This window comes from Silurus meridionalis, chromosome 11, assembly GCF_014805685.1.
Source record: "Silurus meridionalis isolate SWU-2019-XX chromosome 11, ASM1480568v1, whole genome shotgun sequence".
NCBI classification, from domain to species: Eukaryota; Metazoa; Chordata; class Actinopteri; order Siluriformes; family Siluridae; genus Silurus; species Silurus meridionalis.
The window spans coordinates 18,467,545-18,486,727 of record NC_060894.1 but is presented as its reverse complement, the minus strand read 5'-3'; the positions used below and the strand labels follow the sequence as shown (position 1 = coordinate 18,486,727).

At 35.2% G+C, this 19,183-nt stretch overlaps 1 protein-coding gene across 1 annotated transcript; it reads left to right on the top strand.

Annotated features, from left to right (window-relative positions):
- Window positions 1–300: 300 nt before the first annotated feature.
- Window positions 301–17,858, top strand: hephl1b (hephaestin-like 1b). The gene is made up of 19 exons (XM_046861443.1): window positions 301–493; window positions 1,246–1,490; window positions 3,853–4,065; window positions 5,147–5,371; window positions 5,466–5,720; window positions 6,102–6,273; window positions 6,385–6,515; window positions 6,723–6,854; window positions 7,670–7,875; window positions 8,034–8,178; window positions 8,398–8,610; window positions 11,036–11,243; window positions 11,829–11,968; window positions 12,095–12,223; window positions 12,537–12,643; window positions 13,868–14,087; window positions 14,225–14,364; window positions 14,542–14,701; window positions 17,035–17,858. Exons 1-19 carry the CDS (start codon window positions 321–323, stop codon window positions 17,103–17,105), a joined length of 3,285 nt encoding a protein of 1,094 aa, XP_046717399.1. The 5' UTR covers window positions 301–320; the 3' UTR covers window positions 17,106–17,858.
- The last annotated feature ends 1,325 nt before the right edge of the window (window positions 17,859–19,183 follow it).

The window sequence follows — 19,183 nt, the reverse complement described above, 5'->3', positions numbered from 1 at the left end:
AGGCTTTAGATGTGCTTATACAGAGAATCAGTCTCCAGCTTGACCTTAACGTGGTATAAGAATCCAACATGTACATTTCTGTATAAGTCTACTATTTAAAGTCAGTCAAGTGATTTATCTCATGTAAACTTCTCAGGTAAATGTGTGATACTGGCATCTCTCTAATTGGTCCATGCTTTCTGTTCTGAGAAGCACAGTTCCTCATACTTGTGGGTGTTTCACATAGGCTGATCTCTGCAGTTAGCCGTCACCTCCCTTATCATTATCCACTGCATATCTTTCAGTGCACCTCACAAATATTTCACACTGCAGCTTACACTATGGACTTTCAGATAAATCAATGGTGTTTATTTAGTATAATCAGTTTCTACACTCACTTTGGACAAAATGAAGGCATCACTCGAAATTTCTTCATCGGGATCAGAGAAGAGAATTGGGATTACGCACCACTCGGTTATAACCACATCACTGGGAAACCAGTTACTCAAGATGAGTAAGTATAATATTTTGTCATTTATTTTGTAATATGTTATTGTTTTATGCTTGGCTTAATATATCAATTTCACAATATTGCACTACACCACACAACACTGCCAAAAAAACAAGAAAAACTCTGAGATAAATTGCTATGTGATATGGCTTCAAAGGAAATATGCTATTGAACAGTATTTTTATATAATCTAAATGTAGGGTAGATAGCAATTATTGAAAGATGATCCATTATTTCTAGAAAAGCAAGGCAGACATGATATATTAAAAGCTTGCTGAACTAAAAGTGAAAGTATTCATCCAAATAAATACACAATGAAAGGTACATTGCTGCTGCTTTTATAGTGTCACTGACCAAAACACTATAATGTGAGGAAGACTTTAGAATATCTAAAAAAAAATATAATAATGATAAAGTTGTAGTATTTCTACATTCTATTACAAGTACAGTATGTAGAAAAATAATGAAATACAATCTAAACCTGTTTCCACACATGGAATTATTTTGCCGTGACTATTTAAGATGCATTACCACTCGGCTTAAGTTTCATTTACACAAATTATTCTTACACTCCCTTTTTAATTCAATTCAGTTCAGGATAATTTGATACCAGTATTTCCCCTTTGAAAGAGAATATATAAATATATAAACCACATTTAGTTTCATATTGAATTCCCTGAAGTTCTTCAATGTACAGAAAATAATGCTGTTGTACCGATATTAGAAACCATTGTGGTTTTTTTGTTGTATTCTAGACACGCATCATTTTTCCTACTTCAAGGGCCCCATCGAATTGGCCATGTTTATAAGAAAGCCATATTCAGGCAGTACACTGATGCAACATACACACAGGAGATCCCCAAACCTGCTTGGTTGGGATACCTGGGGCCTATCATTCGGGCTGAAGTTGATGATGTTGTAATGGTCCACCTGAAGAACTTTGCCATCAGAAGATATTCAATTCACCCACATGGAATCCACTATAATAAAGACTCAGAGGGTAAAATGTCTCCATAATTTTTTTAACATATAAAAAATACATTGAAAATGAATGCCTTTATAAAAGAACTGCAATAAAGCAGGAAGAAGACTTTGTCAACATGCTATGGCATTTATTCAGTAGCTCAGCTTCATTTCTCACATAATGTGGCTGTGGTAAGTATGGTTTGGTTTTTGTTACTTGTAAACAACACCTGTTCTCCTTAAAGAAAAAAGGTTTAGGTAAATGTGAAATATCATGAAGGATGCTTTGCGTCATAATGCAGCCATTATCTCCTATGTAGGACATCCTCTTTCTTCAGTTTATTCAAATTATTTAGACGAGACATGATAAGGTCTTGATAATGACTCAGCGTTTTCTTTATCTTTTATTGTCTCTTTGTCAGTATTTTTTTTTCTCTTAGTAGTGCACTGACACCTAATATGAGGGAAAAACTTGTACCATAAAGTCGGAGCTCACTTGGTCCTATTGTTACTCCTTCAAAGGGACATTGAACTAAAGACATCCTGAAAATGAGCCAACATCCGACACTGGCAACACTGAATTCCTTGAGACTGATAAGACCATGAAGTATCATATCATCAGTGAAACACACACACACACACACACCACACACAAGCAAGATGTATACTAGCAGTATTGATGCTTCACTGGCATTAGGGAACAGTCTTAAAATAATTTTGGAAAATTGCATACAATTGACTTATAAGTCAAAATTATGAAAATTTCAGTCATTGATTAATTTAATCAACAATTTTGTCTGTGAAAAGAAGTTTGGCTTCTTATAATATACAAAATATAGTCATAACACAATTAGAATACTACAGTCAACTACTTTACAATTAGTCAGTCTTAGTAGCCTAGAGTTTGCAGATCACACTGCAAAGTAATAGCACTCAACTGTACTTAAGTAGCTTTTTTAATGTATTTGTACTTTAGTTAAATATTTTATTTGAGGAATAATGTACTTTAAATGAACTATAACTAAAAGTCTAATATCTTCCTTTTTAACTCATATACATTTAGCAAAATCAGTTGTTCCTTTTTATTTATTAGCAGATAAAATCCGATCTGGTCAATCCACCAATCAGGGTCGAGCGCACGCTCTGTTTTGATTAGCGCTTGGTGTATCTACTTATCACCAACATACAGTTCAGCGTCAGTTCAACAGCAAGCAGAACATTTTAGAGTAAAAAATTATGAAAGAAACCCCTGACTCTAATTTGCCACAACACCCGTGGCCTTATTTGCATGATTTTTAGAAGTAGTTGAAAAGAAGTTTTTTGGCACATGATCATTTTAATAGACATCAATCAGTGTTTGACTCATTAATATCATTCTATTGGTGTGCTAGAATCTATCATATAAACTTGGTTGATTAAGCATAATAAATAATGTCTATAAATAAATCATTTGAAGGCAAATACTTTTGAAATACAAATGTATTTTTACTCAAGTGAAAGTTTAAAGCGAGCACTTTTACTTTAGTGGAGTAATATTTTACCGAGTGTATCTCTATTTGAACTCAAGTACATGGTTTGTGTACTTCATCCACCACTGGTGCTCTGAATCAGCAAAAAAAGAGTTTGTCTTTACGCGTTTTATAACGAATGCACTTCTTTTACAGCTAACAGCCAAATGATGTTATATTTATGATTCATTATGATGAATATTCATTATAATTCACTTATTGATAAACATTAAATTGGTAACAGGCAAACACATTTAACAGGACATGTTTAATCCTGTATTTGATTAACAAATAATTTATATTTATGAAACATACAGTATCTCAAAAAAGTGAGTTCACCCATAACATTTCAGCAACGTTTTCAGTATATATTCTCAAGGGACAATACTATAGAAATTCCACTTGTTTATACTTTAGAGCAGTCAGTATGCAGCTTGTATAGCAGTACAGATTTTACTGTCTAAAAATAACTCAGCATACAGGAATTATTGCCAAAATAGCTGCCAACTAAAGTGATAACAACTGTATGTTTTGTAACCATGCAAAGCCACATGTCCTATTCATCGTGTTATTGATTCTTATTCTTGACAGGCCCATTCAAAGTATTTTGTATTAGAGCAATAAAAATGTGGTGATTTGAGTACGATTCTCTCATACTGACCACTGGTGTTCAACATGGTACCTCATGGCAAAGACTCTTTTAGAGGATTTGAGAATTAGAATTGTTGCATTCCACTAAGATCTCCTCGGCTATAAGATGATCGGTAACTGAAACTGAGTTACAGTACATTGGATAGGGTCATCAACATTGAAATGGTCACAGACATGATTAATCCTGTCTTTAATTAACATATAATTTGTGTAAATGCTAAGATTCATTTGTTGTACTAGGGGCCTTATATCCAGACGATACCTCTGGAGCAAATAAGCAGGATGATGGTGTTCCTCCTGGTGGAAATTACACCTATAGATGGACAGTAAAGCCAGAGTTTGCCCCTACTGATGGTGATGCCAACTGTCTGACTTGGGCCTACCATTCTCATGTGATTGCTTTTAAAGACATCTCTTCTGGGCTCATAGGAGCTCTTCTGACATGCAAGAAAGGTACAGTCAGTCATTAAACACTGTTATTGCAGATAACAGCTATAATTTTTTTTTCCATTAAATAACAGTAGATTTTACACCTATTAACATATTTGGGTTTTAGAAGCATGTGAAAAGCTTGTGTGGGTTTGTTTAGGGAAATGCTCTTCATTTTTGTTACTAATTACCTACGCAAATATTACCCTTATATTATATTATATTATATTATATTATATTATATTATATTATTATATTATATTATATTATATTATATTATATTATATTATTTTATATTATATTATTATATTATATTATATTATATGTTATGTTATATTATATATTATATTTTATTATATTATATTATATTATATTATATTATATTATATTATATTATATTATATTATATTATTTTATATTATATTATTATATTATATTATGTTATGTTATGTTATGTTATGTTATGTTATATATTATATTTTATTATATTATATTATATTATATTATATTATATTATATTATATTATATTATATTATATTATATTATATTATATTATATTATATTATATGTCTAATATAACTGTTCCAACGATTGGTTAATTTCCCAAATTGAAAAACTGTTATTTAGGCAACAGTTGACCTCTAATATATTTTTTCATTTAACTTTTATTTGATTAAACTTTTATTTAATCTTATGTCACTTCAGAAAGATCAGACATGTTCTCTGGAACATTCGGCATTATAAATCTGGGGCACCCTAGGTTACATTTTTATTAAGCAGTTTTTTATTAAGCAGTATTTGTTTATGATGCCCATATGATTTCTGGAGAACATTGTTATTTTGGTAGCAGTAGACAATGATCATTTAGAAATGATAAAAACATGCATAATGAATGTATATTAGATATTACAATAATTATACATTTAATTATCTTTTTGTTCAGAGCATTACACCACTGTGCAGCTGTTCTGTTTTTGTCCATTGGGAGAAAAATTGTTGTTCAGATCTGCATTTGTATTCATTTAGGATGCCGTTTGTTGTCAATCCAAATAAGGTATTTTTTATTGAGTTACACCACTAATACACATGGTTTGTTTCACTCAGGAATCCTGCAGCCTGTTTCCCAAGAGTATAATTCCCAGGCATCATCAGATCTTAATTACTCTCAGGTACGAAGGACGGATGTTGATAAAGACTTCCTTTTATTATTCAGCGTAGTGAATGAAAACCTGAGCTGGTACCTAGATGAAAACATCCAAAACTTCTGTTTGGAGCCAGCTGGTGTCGACCAAGCTGATCCAGACTTTCAACGCTCCAACCAGATGAATGGTAAGCGTTTATTTGTACTTAACTTTGGGCCAATATTTCTTGAATGTCTTAAGCAAAGAAAACTGATACTGTTATTCTTTGTTTTATTTAATAGCTATTAATGGATATGTGTTTGGGAACCTTCCTGGGATTGAGTTGTGCCAGAACAAAAAGGTGTCATGGCATTTTGTGGGCATGGGCAATGAGGTGGATGTCCATTCGGCATATTTTCATGGGCAGACGTTGCTGATTCAGGGACATCGCGTCGACAGTGTCAGCCTGTTTCCTGCTTCTTTCATGACTGCAGTGATGGAGCCCTTAACAATAGGAAAATGGCTCCTGAGCTGTCAGGTTAACAGCCATATAAAAGGTACAGTTTTATTATAATAAATAGAAATAATCAAACAAACAAACAAATAATGTGGAACAAAATTGATATGTTAAGTAGACCGTTAATCTGAAAACATTTTCTTTTTGTTTTCCTTTATTTCTCCCATATTGTGAATGCATAGAGGATTCTATATATTGTATGTACCTTTATAAGATGCCACTGGTAAAAAAAATTAAATAACATTGTGTAATTTCCACAGTTATGTATTTTTGCCTCAAAAATCCATACCTGTCATTTGGTCTATCCATGTGTTCAGTGCAGTATGCGGGATTTGTAAATATACAGTACAGTGAACCAATGTGAGTTTTGTGCTTCTACCCAGCCGTGTTGTCATAATGGAGTAATGATGCTTTTGTGCAGATGGTATGCAGGCATTCTTCAGTGTTTCACAGTGTGCTGGGGTGACAAACTCGTCCACTACTTTGAATGGGATAGTGAGGAAGTACTTCATTGCTGCTGAGCTGGTTCAGTGGAACTATGCCCCATCAGGGATAGACAGTTTGACTAATGTTTCACTGAATGAAAGTGGGAGGTATGAAGTTATTTTACACTAATACATTTGTTTGACTTTTACAGTTTTTGTCTATCTTTTTGCATCATTTAAAGATTCTAAAGAAACTACATTCTTTTTTGCTCTTTGTAGCCATTCAGAGATATTTTTCGGAAAGGGCAACGGTCGTCTCGGTGGAGAATATACAAAGGTGGTATATAGAGCATACACTGATGAAACATTTGCAAATACCACCAGCATGGATGCACACCTGGGCATATTAGGTATACTTTAAAAGTTTACATTGATTTTACAGTTATAAGTATAAAAATTGTTGTAAATGAAAACATCTTTATATCAGAACAGTGTGGAGATTATAACCTGATAAAATGTCACAGATACAGTCGATTTCTGCACATCATTCAGATACAGTAGATTCATTCAAAATAGGAGTTTTTGTATTTTTACTAGTTGCATTCGTTCTTTTTCAGGTCCTGTATTAAAAGCTGAGGTTGGGGATACTTTAGAGGTCACATTTCTGAACAAGGCTGATAGAAATTACAGCATCGAGCCCCATGGCCTTCAATACACAAAGGAATCTGAGGGAGCTCAATATGAAGATGGTGAGAGGGCAGTGACACAGATTTAAAAACAAGTCTCTTCTCGTTTACGTGCCTTGATATATTTTATTGGTGTAATTCCATTTTATGTTGAGGATGAGATCTAGCTGGTAACAAATATCCTATTGTCAAGGTTTAAAATGTACGGTTTTATAAGTAAAAGTTCAATAATTTTAATGAAAATTATGACAGGCACTTCTATTAACACCTTTTTGTTTTTGTTTTTTTACCACTATGACAAAACTTTGACTTAGTTTGGGAGTGCCCTTGTTTAGGACTTCTTCTTCAGGTTGCTTTGTAATGATGTCACATGCCCCAGTAATAGTTTATCTATATATGAAAGTAAAAATTCAAGACTTTAAATATATAAACTCTGAGACTCCAGGTGGTGTGTTTCTTGGCCCTACATTAAATAGGAAGTTTTATAGAATTTTATATAAATAATTTTGCAAAAATTGCTGATTGCTGTATTTATCCTGTATACTGTGTGTACTGGTGTAATTTCATTGGATGCAACACTGGCTTGTGACCATAGATTTTGTTATAGCGGGACAGCATTAACAAGGAAATAATTTTAACCAATAAAAAGTCTCTGGCACACGACTTATGCTAGACCTACCTAGTGATTTTTTTTGGTAATAGGCAGTTGACAACATACAGTCATTCAGCATACAATTCATTAGCTAGATTTTGGGTGGTAATTATATATAACTGCCTTGAACATTTGTTCATCAATATCAGCCCATTAAATATCAGAATCCACACAAACAACACAAATCCTTCCCATCAGCCAGGCTTCTTTTACATTTGATTTTTAGGCACAGAGAAAAATGGATCTCACGTGCAGCCAGGGGATTCCTTCAACTACACATGGCATGTGATAGAGGGGCCATCTGACAGTGACCCAGACTGCATCTCATACCTGTACTTCTCCTCCAGTGACGCTATCAGAGACACCAGCTCTGGCCTCTTTGGACCTCTGCTTGTGTGTAAGAGAGGTGCCCTGAACTCCAATAACACCCAGGTATAATTTTCGGTACAGTTTAATGTTACAATGGTGAAAAAAAAAAAGATGCGCATGTAAAAATACAAATATAAAAAAATATATATTTGAGTAATACGTCGCTGTGTGTGTGTAAAATAAACCTAACATTTGAGATTTCAAAACTTCTTTGTTATAAGAAAAATGTGGACAAAGAGTTCTTCCTTGTCTTTTCTGTGATGGATGAAAATCTGAGCTGGTATCTGGAAAAGAACATTGAGATATATGGGACAAATGAATCAGACCCAAAGAATGAAGGATTTCAGGAGAGCAACAAGATGCACGGTAGCCTACGCATTCATTTCACTTAATTATTTCATGCAAGTGATTTTTGAATTTCATTTTTTTACTGTGAATATATGAGTTACTAACAGCTTTAATTTATTCAACATTTCTTTTCTATTTCTTTCAGATAAAAGACTTTTCGTTAATCGCAATGAAAAATATTTTATATTACATTGTTGGCTCATTTTATCTCTGTGTTTCACCTGTTGTGTTTTGCAGCGGTGAATGGTTACATGTATGGAAACCTACCAGGACTGGAGATGTGCAAGGGCGAACAGGTCAGATGGCATATCCTAGGACTTGGCACAGATGTGGATATACATGGAGTTTACTTCCAGGGCAACACATTTCGCAGAAACGGCGTCACCCGTGACACACTCGCTGTGTTTCCACACACTTCTGTCAGGATTTCCATGCAACCAGATACATCCGGTCAGTCGTGTCTGTGGTACATTTGCTTATACTAGTGTGTGGCATTAAAATAAGCTAAAATAAGCAAGATACAAACAATTCAACAGAATTCATCAGTTTTGTGTCAGACAATGAGTGTAAAATTGACAAGTGTGAATGTCAACTTTAATGAACTTACACCTGTACTGTACCGTGACATTTCCCATTTCATCAAGCATAAATTCTACTATAGCCTGACAAAAAATAAAAAGGACAGGAAGAGCTTTATGATCTTATCACCGAAACCAAATTAACATGTCTGTTAGATCCCATTCCAAATAAACTACTGAAAGAAGTGTTACATACAGCTGTTGAGCCTCTTCTGAATATTATTAACTCCTCACTATCTTTAGGTCATGTCCCTAAACCCCTCAAGTTAGCAGTTACCCCTCATTAAGAAACCTAATTTGGACCCAAGCACACTATCAAATTTCAGACCCATTTCAAATCTTCTGTTTATGGCTAAGATTTTAGAAAAGATTGTGTCTGCCTAGTTATGTTCCTACTTACAAGAGAACAATATCTTTGAAGAGTTTCATTCAGGTTTTAGGCCCTAATCATCGCACAGAAACTGCTCTAGTTAAAATCACTAATGACCTGTTTTTAGCTTCAGACCAAGGCTACATATCTTTGTTAGTTTTGCTGGATCTCCTGGATCGTTACAGAACTACATTGGCACTCAGGGACAGGAATTAAGCTCGTTTAAATCCTACCTATCTGATCGTTACCATTTTGTAGATTTAAATGGAGAGCTATCCAGGTAAATGCAAGTAAATTATGGGGTGCCACAAGGTTCAGTTCTAGGACCCCTGCTTTTCACAATATACATGCTTCCCTTGGGAAATATTATTAGAAGGCATGGGATTAGCGTCCACTGGTATGCCGATGATACCCAACTATATATCTCATCTAAACCAGACGATACAGCTCAATTGGCTCGGATAACTGAGTGTGTCAAAGAATTAAAAGATTGGATGACTCATAACTTTTTATTATTAAATTCTGATAAGACAGAGATTTTGCTCATCAGCCCAAAAATCAGTACACAGAAGCTCCAGCATTTCAACCTGCATTTAGAAGGACACAGTCCCTGCTTCTTATAAATGAACTGTCAAGCAGGGTTTTTATATAAGTAAAATGAAGGTTTGAGAGAAGGGTTTTTTTTCTTTTTCTTTTTTTATTCGATTACAATCTAAAAATATACATTTATGCCATTTGGATAAGGCCCATATTCTGAGCGACATCCAGCTATTTGCAATTTTTATACACTGAGCAGTTAAGGGACTTGCTCAGGAGCACAGTAGTGGCAGCTGTTTCTACCCATGTCTTAACACTCTATTGTAACATCTTCCTTTGCAATATTTTTGCTTTACTTTTCAGTTTAATTTCCATGTTTTCTTGCTTTTACATACTGTACATATCATTCCAGTTACTATAAAGGTGTAGTGAAATACTGATCCAAATTACGATTATAAAATATCCTGTCTGGCAGGTGCTACAATCTAATTAACCTGAAGAATTCTGGGCTTGTAGCTTCCCTCACATGGCCTCTTTCACTGTGCGCCGCTGCTGCCCTCTTCTGGCTGGCAGAGGTGTAGCGCAGGCTCTTAAGATTTTGACTTGTTATTAAACATTACATTATATATTCTGAGGGCATGGTTTGGTGGACATGTCCGGAAATTATAGGCATGTTTAGAGAATGTGATTCGTCCAGTATTCTTTTATATAACCACTAGACTTGACTAAATGTGTTTACACCCTTGGTCCGGTTCAGTGGATCAAGTGGTCTAAGATCAATGACTCAAGAGATCAATGATGCATATTTAAGTACATATCAGAGAACAAAATCACAGACCTCTCTAAAGTGACATACCAGCAAAGCCTACTCAAACCTCCTTCAGAATAGGGTTCATTTGTAGGTCATTTTATTTTCCACTTGATTTGTATTTGAAAACAAAATGGTCTTTTCTGCTTCATAATTTCATTAACAGAAAACAATCACCAATACAATCTTGTTTACTTCAGAAAAATGAATTCAGGAAATGAATGGGGATGTCACAGCTCAACCCTTGTGTCCATCATGCCCATATGGCACATCCAGTTGTAGAGACATTCTGTCCCCCATAGAACATGAATGGGGATTGTTTATTCTACTCTATGGCACTATGCCATGATGCACTGTTCTGTTTTTCAACCAAATAATAGCATCATGTCCAGCAAATGTTTTGAGTGACACTATTCATTGTTACACCTATTTATTGTGGAGTTTTTTTTTTTAAAGAACAAGAACTTTTAGTGTTAAAGTGCAGAGAATCACTGATATTAGTCTTTTTTTTTCTTTAGATTAGCAGATGCTTTTCACTGTTGTATTATTTATGCATGTGCATCTGGATGTGTTTGAATACAGGGCTTTTTGAGGTGAGTTGCAGAGTGACTGACCATTACATGGCAGGGATGAAGCAGCAGTACAGAGTGAAGGATTGTGCACAGAGCTTGTCCGTTTCTCCCTCCGCTCCCACAGCGCACTATTACATCTCTGCAGAAGAGCTAGAGTGGGACTACTCACCAAGTCGCACCTGGGAGCTACAGCTCTTCAACACTACAGAAGCAGATAGGTACGAACAATTACATATAGAGAAAATGCAGAAATGGTGTGAAGCATTGGACAGTAGATTGCCTAAAATAGCACTTCTGTATAGAATGGAATTATACAACAGAAAATGCAAAAAAAAAAGCATCTATATTATTTACAGTATTCTATAACTATGCAAACTGATATATAAAGTATTTTTTTTCCATTATAAAACACCAGTAATGTCTGGATAACAAATGACACATTAAATGCTCCAGTCAGTATTTTTTCTTCTATTGCAAAACAATATGGTCTTAAAGTAAATTTTGAAGGATTTTGATATAAAAAATATTGATCCAAACAATATCTACATTTATCTGAAATGTAGTTAAACTACTTTTGCAAGCCACTGTATATTTAAATGCAATTACAAAAAGACTAATGTTTGACTTATTTTCCCATTTCTTGAAATAAAAATACAAATAAATCATTATGTGAATAAAACCTTGTTAAACTCAACATAATTAACCGAAATTAAACTAAATAGCTTCATCATTCCAGGTGTTGCTTTGATGACTTTATTACTGTTGCACCCTTTATGGAAATTGTAATGGATATTTTGCTTTAGTCCAGGCAGTGTGTTTGTGGGGTCCGGTAACAACAGGCTCGGCTCCAAATATAAAAAAGTGGTTTATAGGGAGTACACAAATGCCACCTTCATCACCAAGAAGCAGCGTCAGGCTACAGAGAAACATCTGGAAATACTCGGTATGAAGATATGGCATTAATGCTTTGGGCGCTATTTGTTAATTGTCACATAGTCATCTTTAATATGTTGCTCTTTGTGTGTGTGTGTGTGTGTGTGTGTGTGTGTGTTTGGGCAAATTCTGTTAGGTCCGATCATCAGGGCAGAGGTTGGTGAAGTTCTTCATATTACATTTTTTAATAAGGCAAGTCGTCCATACTCTATCCAGCCTCATGGAGTGAAAAGTTTACCTCAGAATCCAGCAGCTGTGTTGCCTGGTGAGAAATCCTCCGCTTCATATTGCAAAGTCTTTCTTATTACACTGATAACATGTTCTTTATAACTGATTTAATGTTATATAGTTATATATTTATATTGGCTTTAAACATATACAGTGGTAGAGTCCAAAATCTGAAACTTAATTTCAGTCATTTATTACACTAAGTTAAAGAGCTCAGTAGATACGACTGACACTGACAATATGACAATATTTTGAATTCTACAAGACGTCATTTTGGATATAATAAAAACATATTTTGTATAAAAAAAGAATGATTTTTTTAAATATAAGGATGTCGTCATACACTGCAGGAAAAATGAGTACGTACCAGTGGATTGTTCCGGAGGGTTCCGGCCCAGGCGTCTCCGATCCGAACTGCATCACGTTTGCTTACTACTCTACTGTGGATTTTATTAAGGTGATCTCTTACGAGAAGTTTATGAATTCATGTACATTATACACCCTTATGTTAGATTTTTTAAATGATAAACTAGGTATATTATTCTTTATACACTGATCAAGCATAATATTAAAATCAAATCAAATTTTATAAAGCATAATATTATGACATAATAATCACTTCTTCATGGCAACTGTTAGTGGGTGGGATTTATTAGGCAGCAGGTGAACATTTCATCCTCTGCTGTGGTCAGTGTCTATCAAAAGTGCTCCAAGGAAGGAACAGTGGTGAACCAGTGACAGGGTCACGGGCAGCTGAGGCTCAATGATGCATGTGGGGAGCGAATGCTGGTGCATGTGGTCCAATCCAACAGACAAGCTCCTGTAGCTCAAATTGCTGTAGAAGTTAATACTGTTAATGTTTATTGGGTTTTAACTGTTTTGGCAGCAAAAAGGGGGACCAACACAATATTAGGCAGGTGGTCATAATGTAATGCGTTGTATATACATGTTTTTACATAAGTCATATAAGATGACTAAATGGGTGATTATGGATCGAAACATTAACAATAAAATAGGCAGGTAGGAAAAAAAGTATGTTTGACTAATAATTGTGAATGCTATCATTTATTGTTTTGTTGATGCATTAGCATGAAACCTGAATGCGTGTTGTTCTTTAATATACTGATCAACACGATTAGTGCAGTAGCGCTAACTTTCCACAGCGAGGCAGCAGCGAGTAATTAGAAGCGTTACAATTTGCTTAAATAACAAATAAATTAATATTTTGTCTTTATAAAACCTACCTTACACAACAAATTAAATACATCCATCTATTCATCCATCCATTCATCCATCCATCCATCCATCTGTCCTTCTTCTAAAAAGAATTAAATTAAATTCAGTGACACTTTTTTTTTGCCAAATCCCAAAACCAACCAAAAAAACTATCTTGGAAAAAACGTGTTCATGGAGCTTTGTGTATCATTTTGGGGCATGTTAGTTCCAGTGAAGGGAAAGTGTAAAGCTGTAACATACAATAATGTTTGTGGAAATAGTTTGAGGAAGTCCAGAATATAGGCGTGATGGCCAGGTGTCCAGAAACTATTTGGGAATATAGTCAATATTACATCATTACTGCTCACACACTATGTCAAACGTCACGGCAGATAGACTATAGACTATTTTTGACATTATGAGCTGAACAACTTGTTTGATGATTGTTGTTGAATTGGGTATTTAGGACACAGTCAGTGGGCTCATCGGACCACTAGTGATCTGCAGGAAAGGAACGCTAAACCAAAAAAGACAAAGACTGGATGTGGATAAAGAGTTTGCTCTTCTTTTCTTTATATTTGATGAGAACAATTCATGGTATCTGGAACAAAACATTCAAACATACTACAATGGTTCAGAACCTCTGATCAGAAATGAAGATTTTATCGAGAGTAATAAAATGCATGGTGAGTCTTTACTACTTAACCAATTTAAAACCATATCTCTTCATTTTTATAGAGTTTTTAACCTTCATATTTATTTTAAAAATAATCAAAATTGTGGGTCTTCAGTCAAAACTGTGCTCTTCATCCTGGTTTTCTAGCAATTAATGGCAAGGTGTATGGAAACCTTCAGGGAGTGGAAATGCGACAAAGAGAGATAGTAAACTGGTATCTCCTTGGGATGGGTAATGAAGTGGATCTACACACAGTGCATCTACATGGCCAGACCTTTATTTACAAAGTAAGTATAAAACACAATAGATTACATCAGTCTTGATTGTTTGGATTCAATCATTTATTCATGATGATTCAGATTAACACCATCATCGATCACTAGTGTTGTGATGCAGGAAAAAATCTATTTTAAACCAAAATTGACCAAATGTTTTTCTTGTTTTATTTCTCTTCCATTGAGCAGACAGACCTGCCCCACCGGGCCGATGTGTTCGACTTGTTTCCAGGCACATTTCAGACACTCGAGATAGTGGCAGATACTGCAGGAAAATGGCTGCTACACTGCCACTTGGATGATCACATTCGTGCAGGCATGGAGACCACCTTCATTATCAACAGATCAGGTGATCATTTTATTTCCCTTCTCTTCTCTATGCTGCAACACAAGCCATAAGCTCGCTTATTTATTGAAACACAAAATGCTATTTCTTGCACAAAAAATCTCTTGCTAACTTATAGCACTGTGAAAAAAAGTCACTAGATTATAGAATAGCCTTTATTCGTCACATATACATTACAGCACAGTGAAATTCATATATACCGGCTTGCTCAGAAGCTGGGGTAAGCCATGATACGGTGCTCCTAGAGCAAAGAGGGTTAAGGGCCTTGCTCAAGGGCCCAAAAGTGTCAGCTTGGCAATACCGGAGCTTGAACCCTCGACCTTCCAAACAGTAACCCAGCACCTTAACCATTGAGCTACCACTCCCATATTAGATTCGGTTCAACTTAATTGTCATTGTGCAGAGTTCTTCTTATCTTCTTCTTCTTCATCTTTCGGCTGCTCCCGTTTGGGGTCGCCACAGCGGATCATCCGTCTCCATACTACTCTGTCTTCTACATCTGACTCTTTCAAACCAACTACCTGCATGTCTTCCTACACCACAATCATGAAACTCCTCCTTGGCCTTCCCCTTTTACTTCTTCCTGGTGGCTCCATCCTCAGCTTTCTACTACCGATATACCCCATGTCCCTCCTCTGCAAATGTCCAAACCATTTCAATTGGGCCTCTCTCACCTTGTCTCCTAAACGTCCTACATGCACTGTCCCTCTAATAAACTTGTATCTAAAGATATGGTATATATAGTAATATACAGTATAACTGTGTAAAGACTGCACAGTGGAAAAGGCATGTCAAGAATATAACATGCCCAAATAAAATGATACACATATCTACATATATGAATGTCTGTATTATAAGTTATATAAATATGATTATTAATAATGAAGGAATTTACAGTTGTGCAAAGGTAAACATAAGTTATGGATGGTGCAGATATGCATAGTGGATGAAGCAGGGCAAAAAAGAGACAGTAAGTGACAGTGCAGTAGTGTATTTGTTTACATTCTATGAAAAGTTGTAATTCAGTGCGTTTGAGGACTCCGAGCTACCTGTAGCATCTGCCAGATGAGGCATCTGTGATAATGCCGCTCTCCTTCTGCAGACAGATGTTGATGGTGTGGTATGACGGTGATGATGTGTTACATTTTCCCTGTTTATTTCTTTTTATGAATTTTATTAGGCTTTTTCTTTTTTCATTTTTGGGTTTCTCTGGTAACATTTAGACAGATCCGGATTGAATGTATAAAGAATAAGCAAAAGTATGAGAATTATTATTTTTTTTTTAATAAGAATCTTTCTCAACACACACTGGGTAGCATGTACTATCTGCTTGGAGTTCATACGCATGTTTTCCTCACAGGTTTCTTCTGGGTTATCTGGATTTCTTTCATCGCCCAAAGTACCAGCCCAGTCTCACGCCATTTCCTGATATAGTTGCGAAATGTAATCTATTCATTCGTGTTTATAGACTTGTATTTTCTTCTTTTTTCGTGTGACGACTTTCTATGAAATGTCTTTCAAAAGGAAGTATTTTTGGTGTCTGGGCCAAAGTTTTCTTTCTGCCACTGATATCACAGACTTGTTTTGTTCTCGTTTGGTATTGATTTTTTAATCTTCAAGCACTATTACTCAACAGGAAATTTTATCCTTGTTTTTTTTACTTTTTAATTGGTAACCTACTCTCTGTTATAAACCATCGTCAGTGGTTCCTTTCAGTCAAAATACAGTACATTTACTTTCCTGGTTAATTAAGGAGACTGCGTTAATTAGAGAGAGTATAACCCTTACACTTACCCTAACCCTATGTTTTCTGCCATATTCTCTGCTAGAAATGGGGAAAAAAGAATACGTCAACATAACCCTTGATAATATTTCTGTCAATATAAGCCATGATTTTCTGCATCTACTGCTGAGTGACACGAAAACGGGAAATTCGTATCCATGAGCATTAAAAGTCTCACGAAATGCCGTGAGACTGTGTTGAAAGTGTTGGACAAGTGGGTTTGATTAACTGCTCCTAGTTTTAAAGCAGTGTCTAAGTGTTTTGCATGGATTGGCAAATAAGATATAAAAAGATTTAGCCACAATTTAGTAACAGTTTAGCCTTAATAACATTATTCTCTGTTCAATAACATTAATCTGTGAGGGTAGGAACAAGAGATAATAACATAAATAGTTACCTTCATTAGCGAAGAATGTGTTATATAGCAATAAAAATGTCAGGGTCCATGCTGGGGAAAATTTTTTTTTACAGTCCACAAAGAGAGCTGAGTACTGAGAAAAATATGAGATGTAAATGAGATTTATTTTATATTTGTGTTTTATGTGTGTTTTAGGTCCCAGTGCTGTGACTCATCTGGCTGTAGTCTTCATCTTGGCCTTTATTTCCACCCTTGGTCTAATGTGATGGTAGCTGAAGTATAGTTTATGGATATATTATACATACTTTATAGGTTTAATTTAAATAACAATGAAATTTTATGTTTGTCATAAATGGGATATTATGAACCAAATTATTAGTTAAACCTTCAACCTTGAACAAAACCATTTACACAAGCTTAGAAATCTTTTCTACAGTAATCAAAATGAAACTTTTTTTCCCTTTGGCTAGTTTAGGCTCACATGTTCCTCACAAATTGCAGATCTAAACTCTATTGTGCTACTGTAAGCACATTAAGTGCAAAAGCACATTTTACTCTACATTGTCATAAATACACTGAATTATGTCACTCAGCACAATGCATGCCAAATAAAATATAAAAGTCATGAAATAAGTCCTAGATTCATTATTAAAACATATTTCTCAAAGAATGCATAAATAAAAAGTGAGCTCTTTGGTACACTTCGTGTCATGAAGAGTGGCTGAAGAGAGAGGGATAATATAGAGCAAACGAGGTTATGACTGGGAAAAAGGACAAGGAACCAGCAAAAAAAAATACCTGCAACTATGTAAAAGAAAAGCCAGACCGCCCAAACTTGTGAACCTCAGTTGCTTTTAACTAAAGCAGTTGAGGGTTAAGGGACTTACTTGAAGGGCCCAGCGGTGGCAGCTTGGTTTGGGGGGTGCTGCTATTTGAACTCATGACCTTTGAGTCCAAAGGTAAATGCTTTATACAGTAAGCTACCACATCCTCCTGTTCAGATTACTTTTCTGTATCATACAAAGCTTAAAAAAAAACTTTGGCCAGTTTAATGCATTTTAATCCATAGCCTTTACTTACGTTACATTTACATTTATGGCAATTGGCAGATGTTCTTATCAATAAAGACTTACATAGTGTGTTGAAGTGTCCATCAATCTAATACTGGTTCATACGCACACACAGACTACGAATCCCATCTATCTAAAACAGATAAAAAGTTGTTAGAAAGCAAGTTTTAATACAAATAGTACTAAAAACCTCTGGAAGAGGGAGGTCTTTAGATGTCGTTTGAAGACTGCTAGTAACTGTTTGGACATCTGGTGGTTCCACCACCTCGGAGAAAAAAACTAAAAGAGTCTGGAAGCATGTCTTTCTCAGTGTTGGACGGTAACGGAGTAAATGAAATTCACTACTGTGCTTAAGTAGATTTTTCATGTATCTCTACTTTAGTGAAGTATTTGCATTTAGGGAGACTTTTACTTTAAATTCACTACGTTTCAAAGTCATATATTTTTACTCAACTACATTTTGTAAAGTCAGTCATTCTTTTTTATTAATGAGTGAATACAAACATAACTGGTCAAATACACAGCAAGCCATCAATCAGAGCTCTGTTTTGAACTTGTTTTGATCAACTTATCACGAACATACAGTACAGCGTCAGTTCAACAGCATGCAGAACATTTTAAAAGTAATAAATGATGGGAAAAAACTCATAAATCTAACTTTCCACACCCATGGCCTTTTTTGCATGAATTTTTTAAATACTAAGAGTAACAGAGTCTTTTCACATAAACTTAGCTGTATAAAACAAGAGTCTTGTGACAAAAATGACAATGGGAACACTATTATAGTACATTGGATACATAAGGGCAAATACTTTTGTACTTTTACTCAAGTGAAGGTTTACAGGAAGCACTTTTACTGGAGTAATATTTTATCTTGTGAATTTCTACTTTAATTCAACTACATGGTTTGTGTAATTTGTCCACCACTGGTCTTCCTTGGAACCCTGAGAGATGGTGGGGGCAGTTGGTTGAGAATGGTAAAGAGCGTAGTGCAGAGCTTGCCTTAGTATGTGAGGATCTGATTTCCTCCCATTACTAAGTAATAGATACTTAATGATTGCATTTCAGTGACTAAGGTAATGTGTGTGCTTGCTACAATTCCCACTGCAAGTGAGCACGTGCGATCTTCTGCAACAGGTAGGTTTGCTTACTGTTTAAGGACCATTGCATCCGTGCAATGCATCACACAGACTTTCCAGAATAAGCTGTTCCTTTCGAGGATTAGTGTGTGCCTGTAAAGACCCAAATAAAGCCCAATATTGCCACAAGCACGA

Bases quoted from the DNA above. Each gene is read 5' to 3' on its own strand.
- hephl1b (XM_046861443.1), top strand. From the start codon at position 321: ATGGACTTTCAGATAAATCAATGGTGTTTATTTAGTATAATCAGTTTC. The intron at 4,066-5,146 runs GTACAGTCAGTC...TGTTTCACTCAG, and splicing joins TCTTCTGACATGCAAGAAAG to GAATCCTGCAGCCTGTTTCC. The intron at 11,969-12,094 runs GTATGAAGATAT...AAATTCTGTTAG, and splicing joins GAAACATCTGGAAATACTCG to GTCCGATCATCAGGGCAGAG.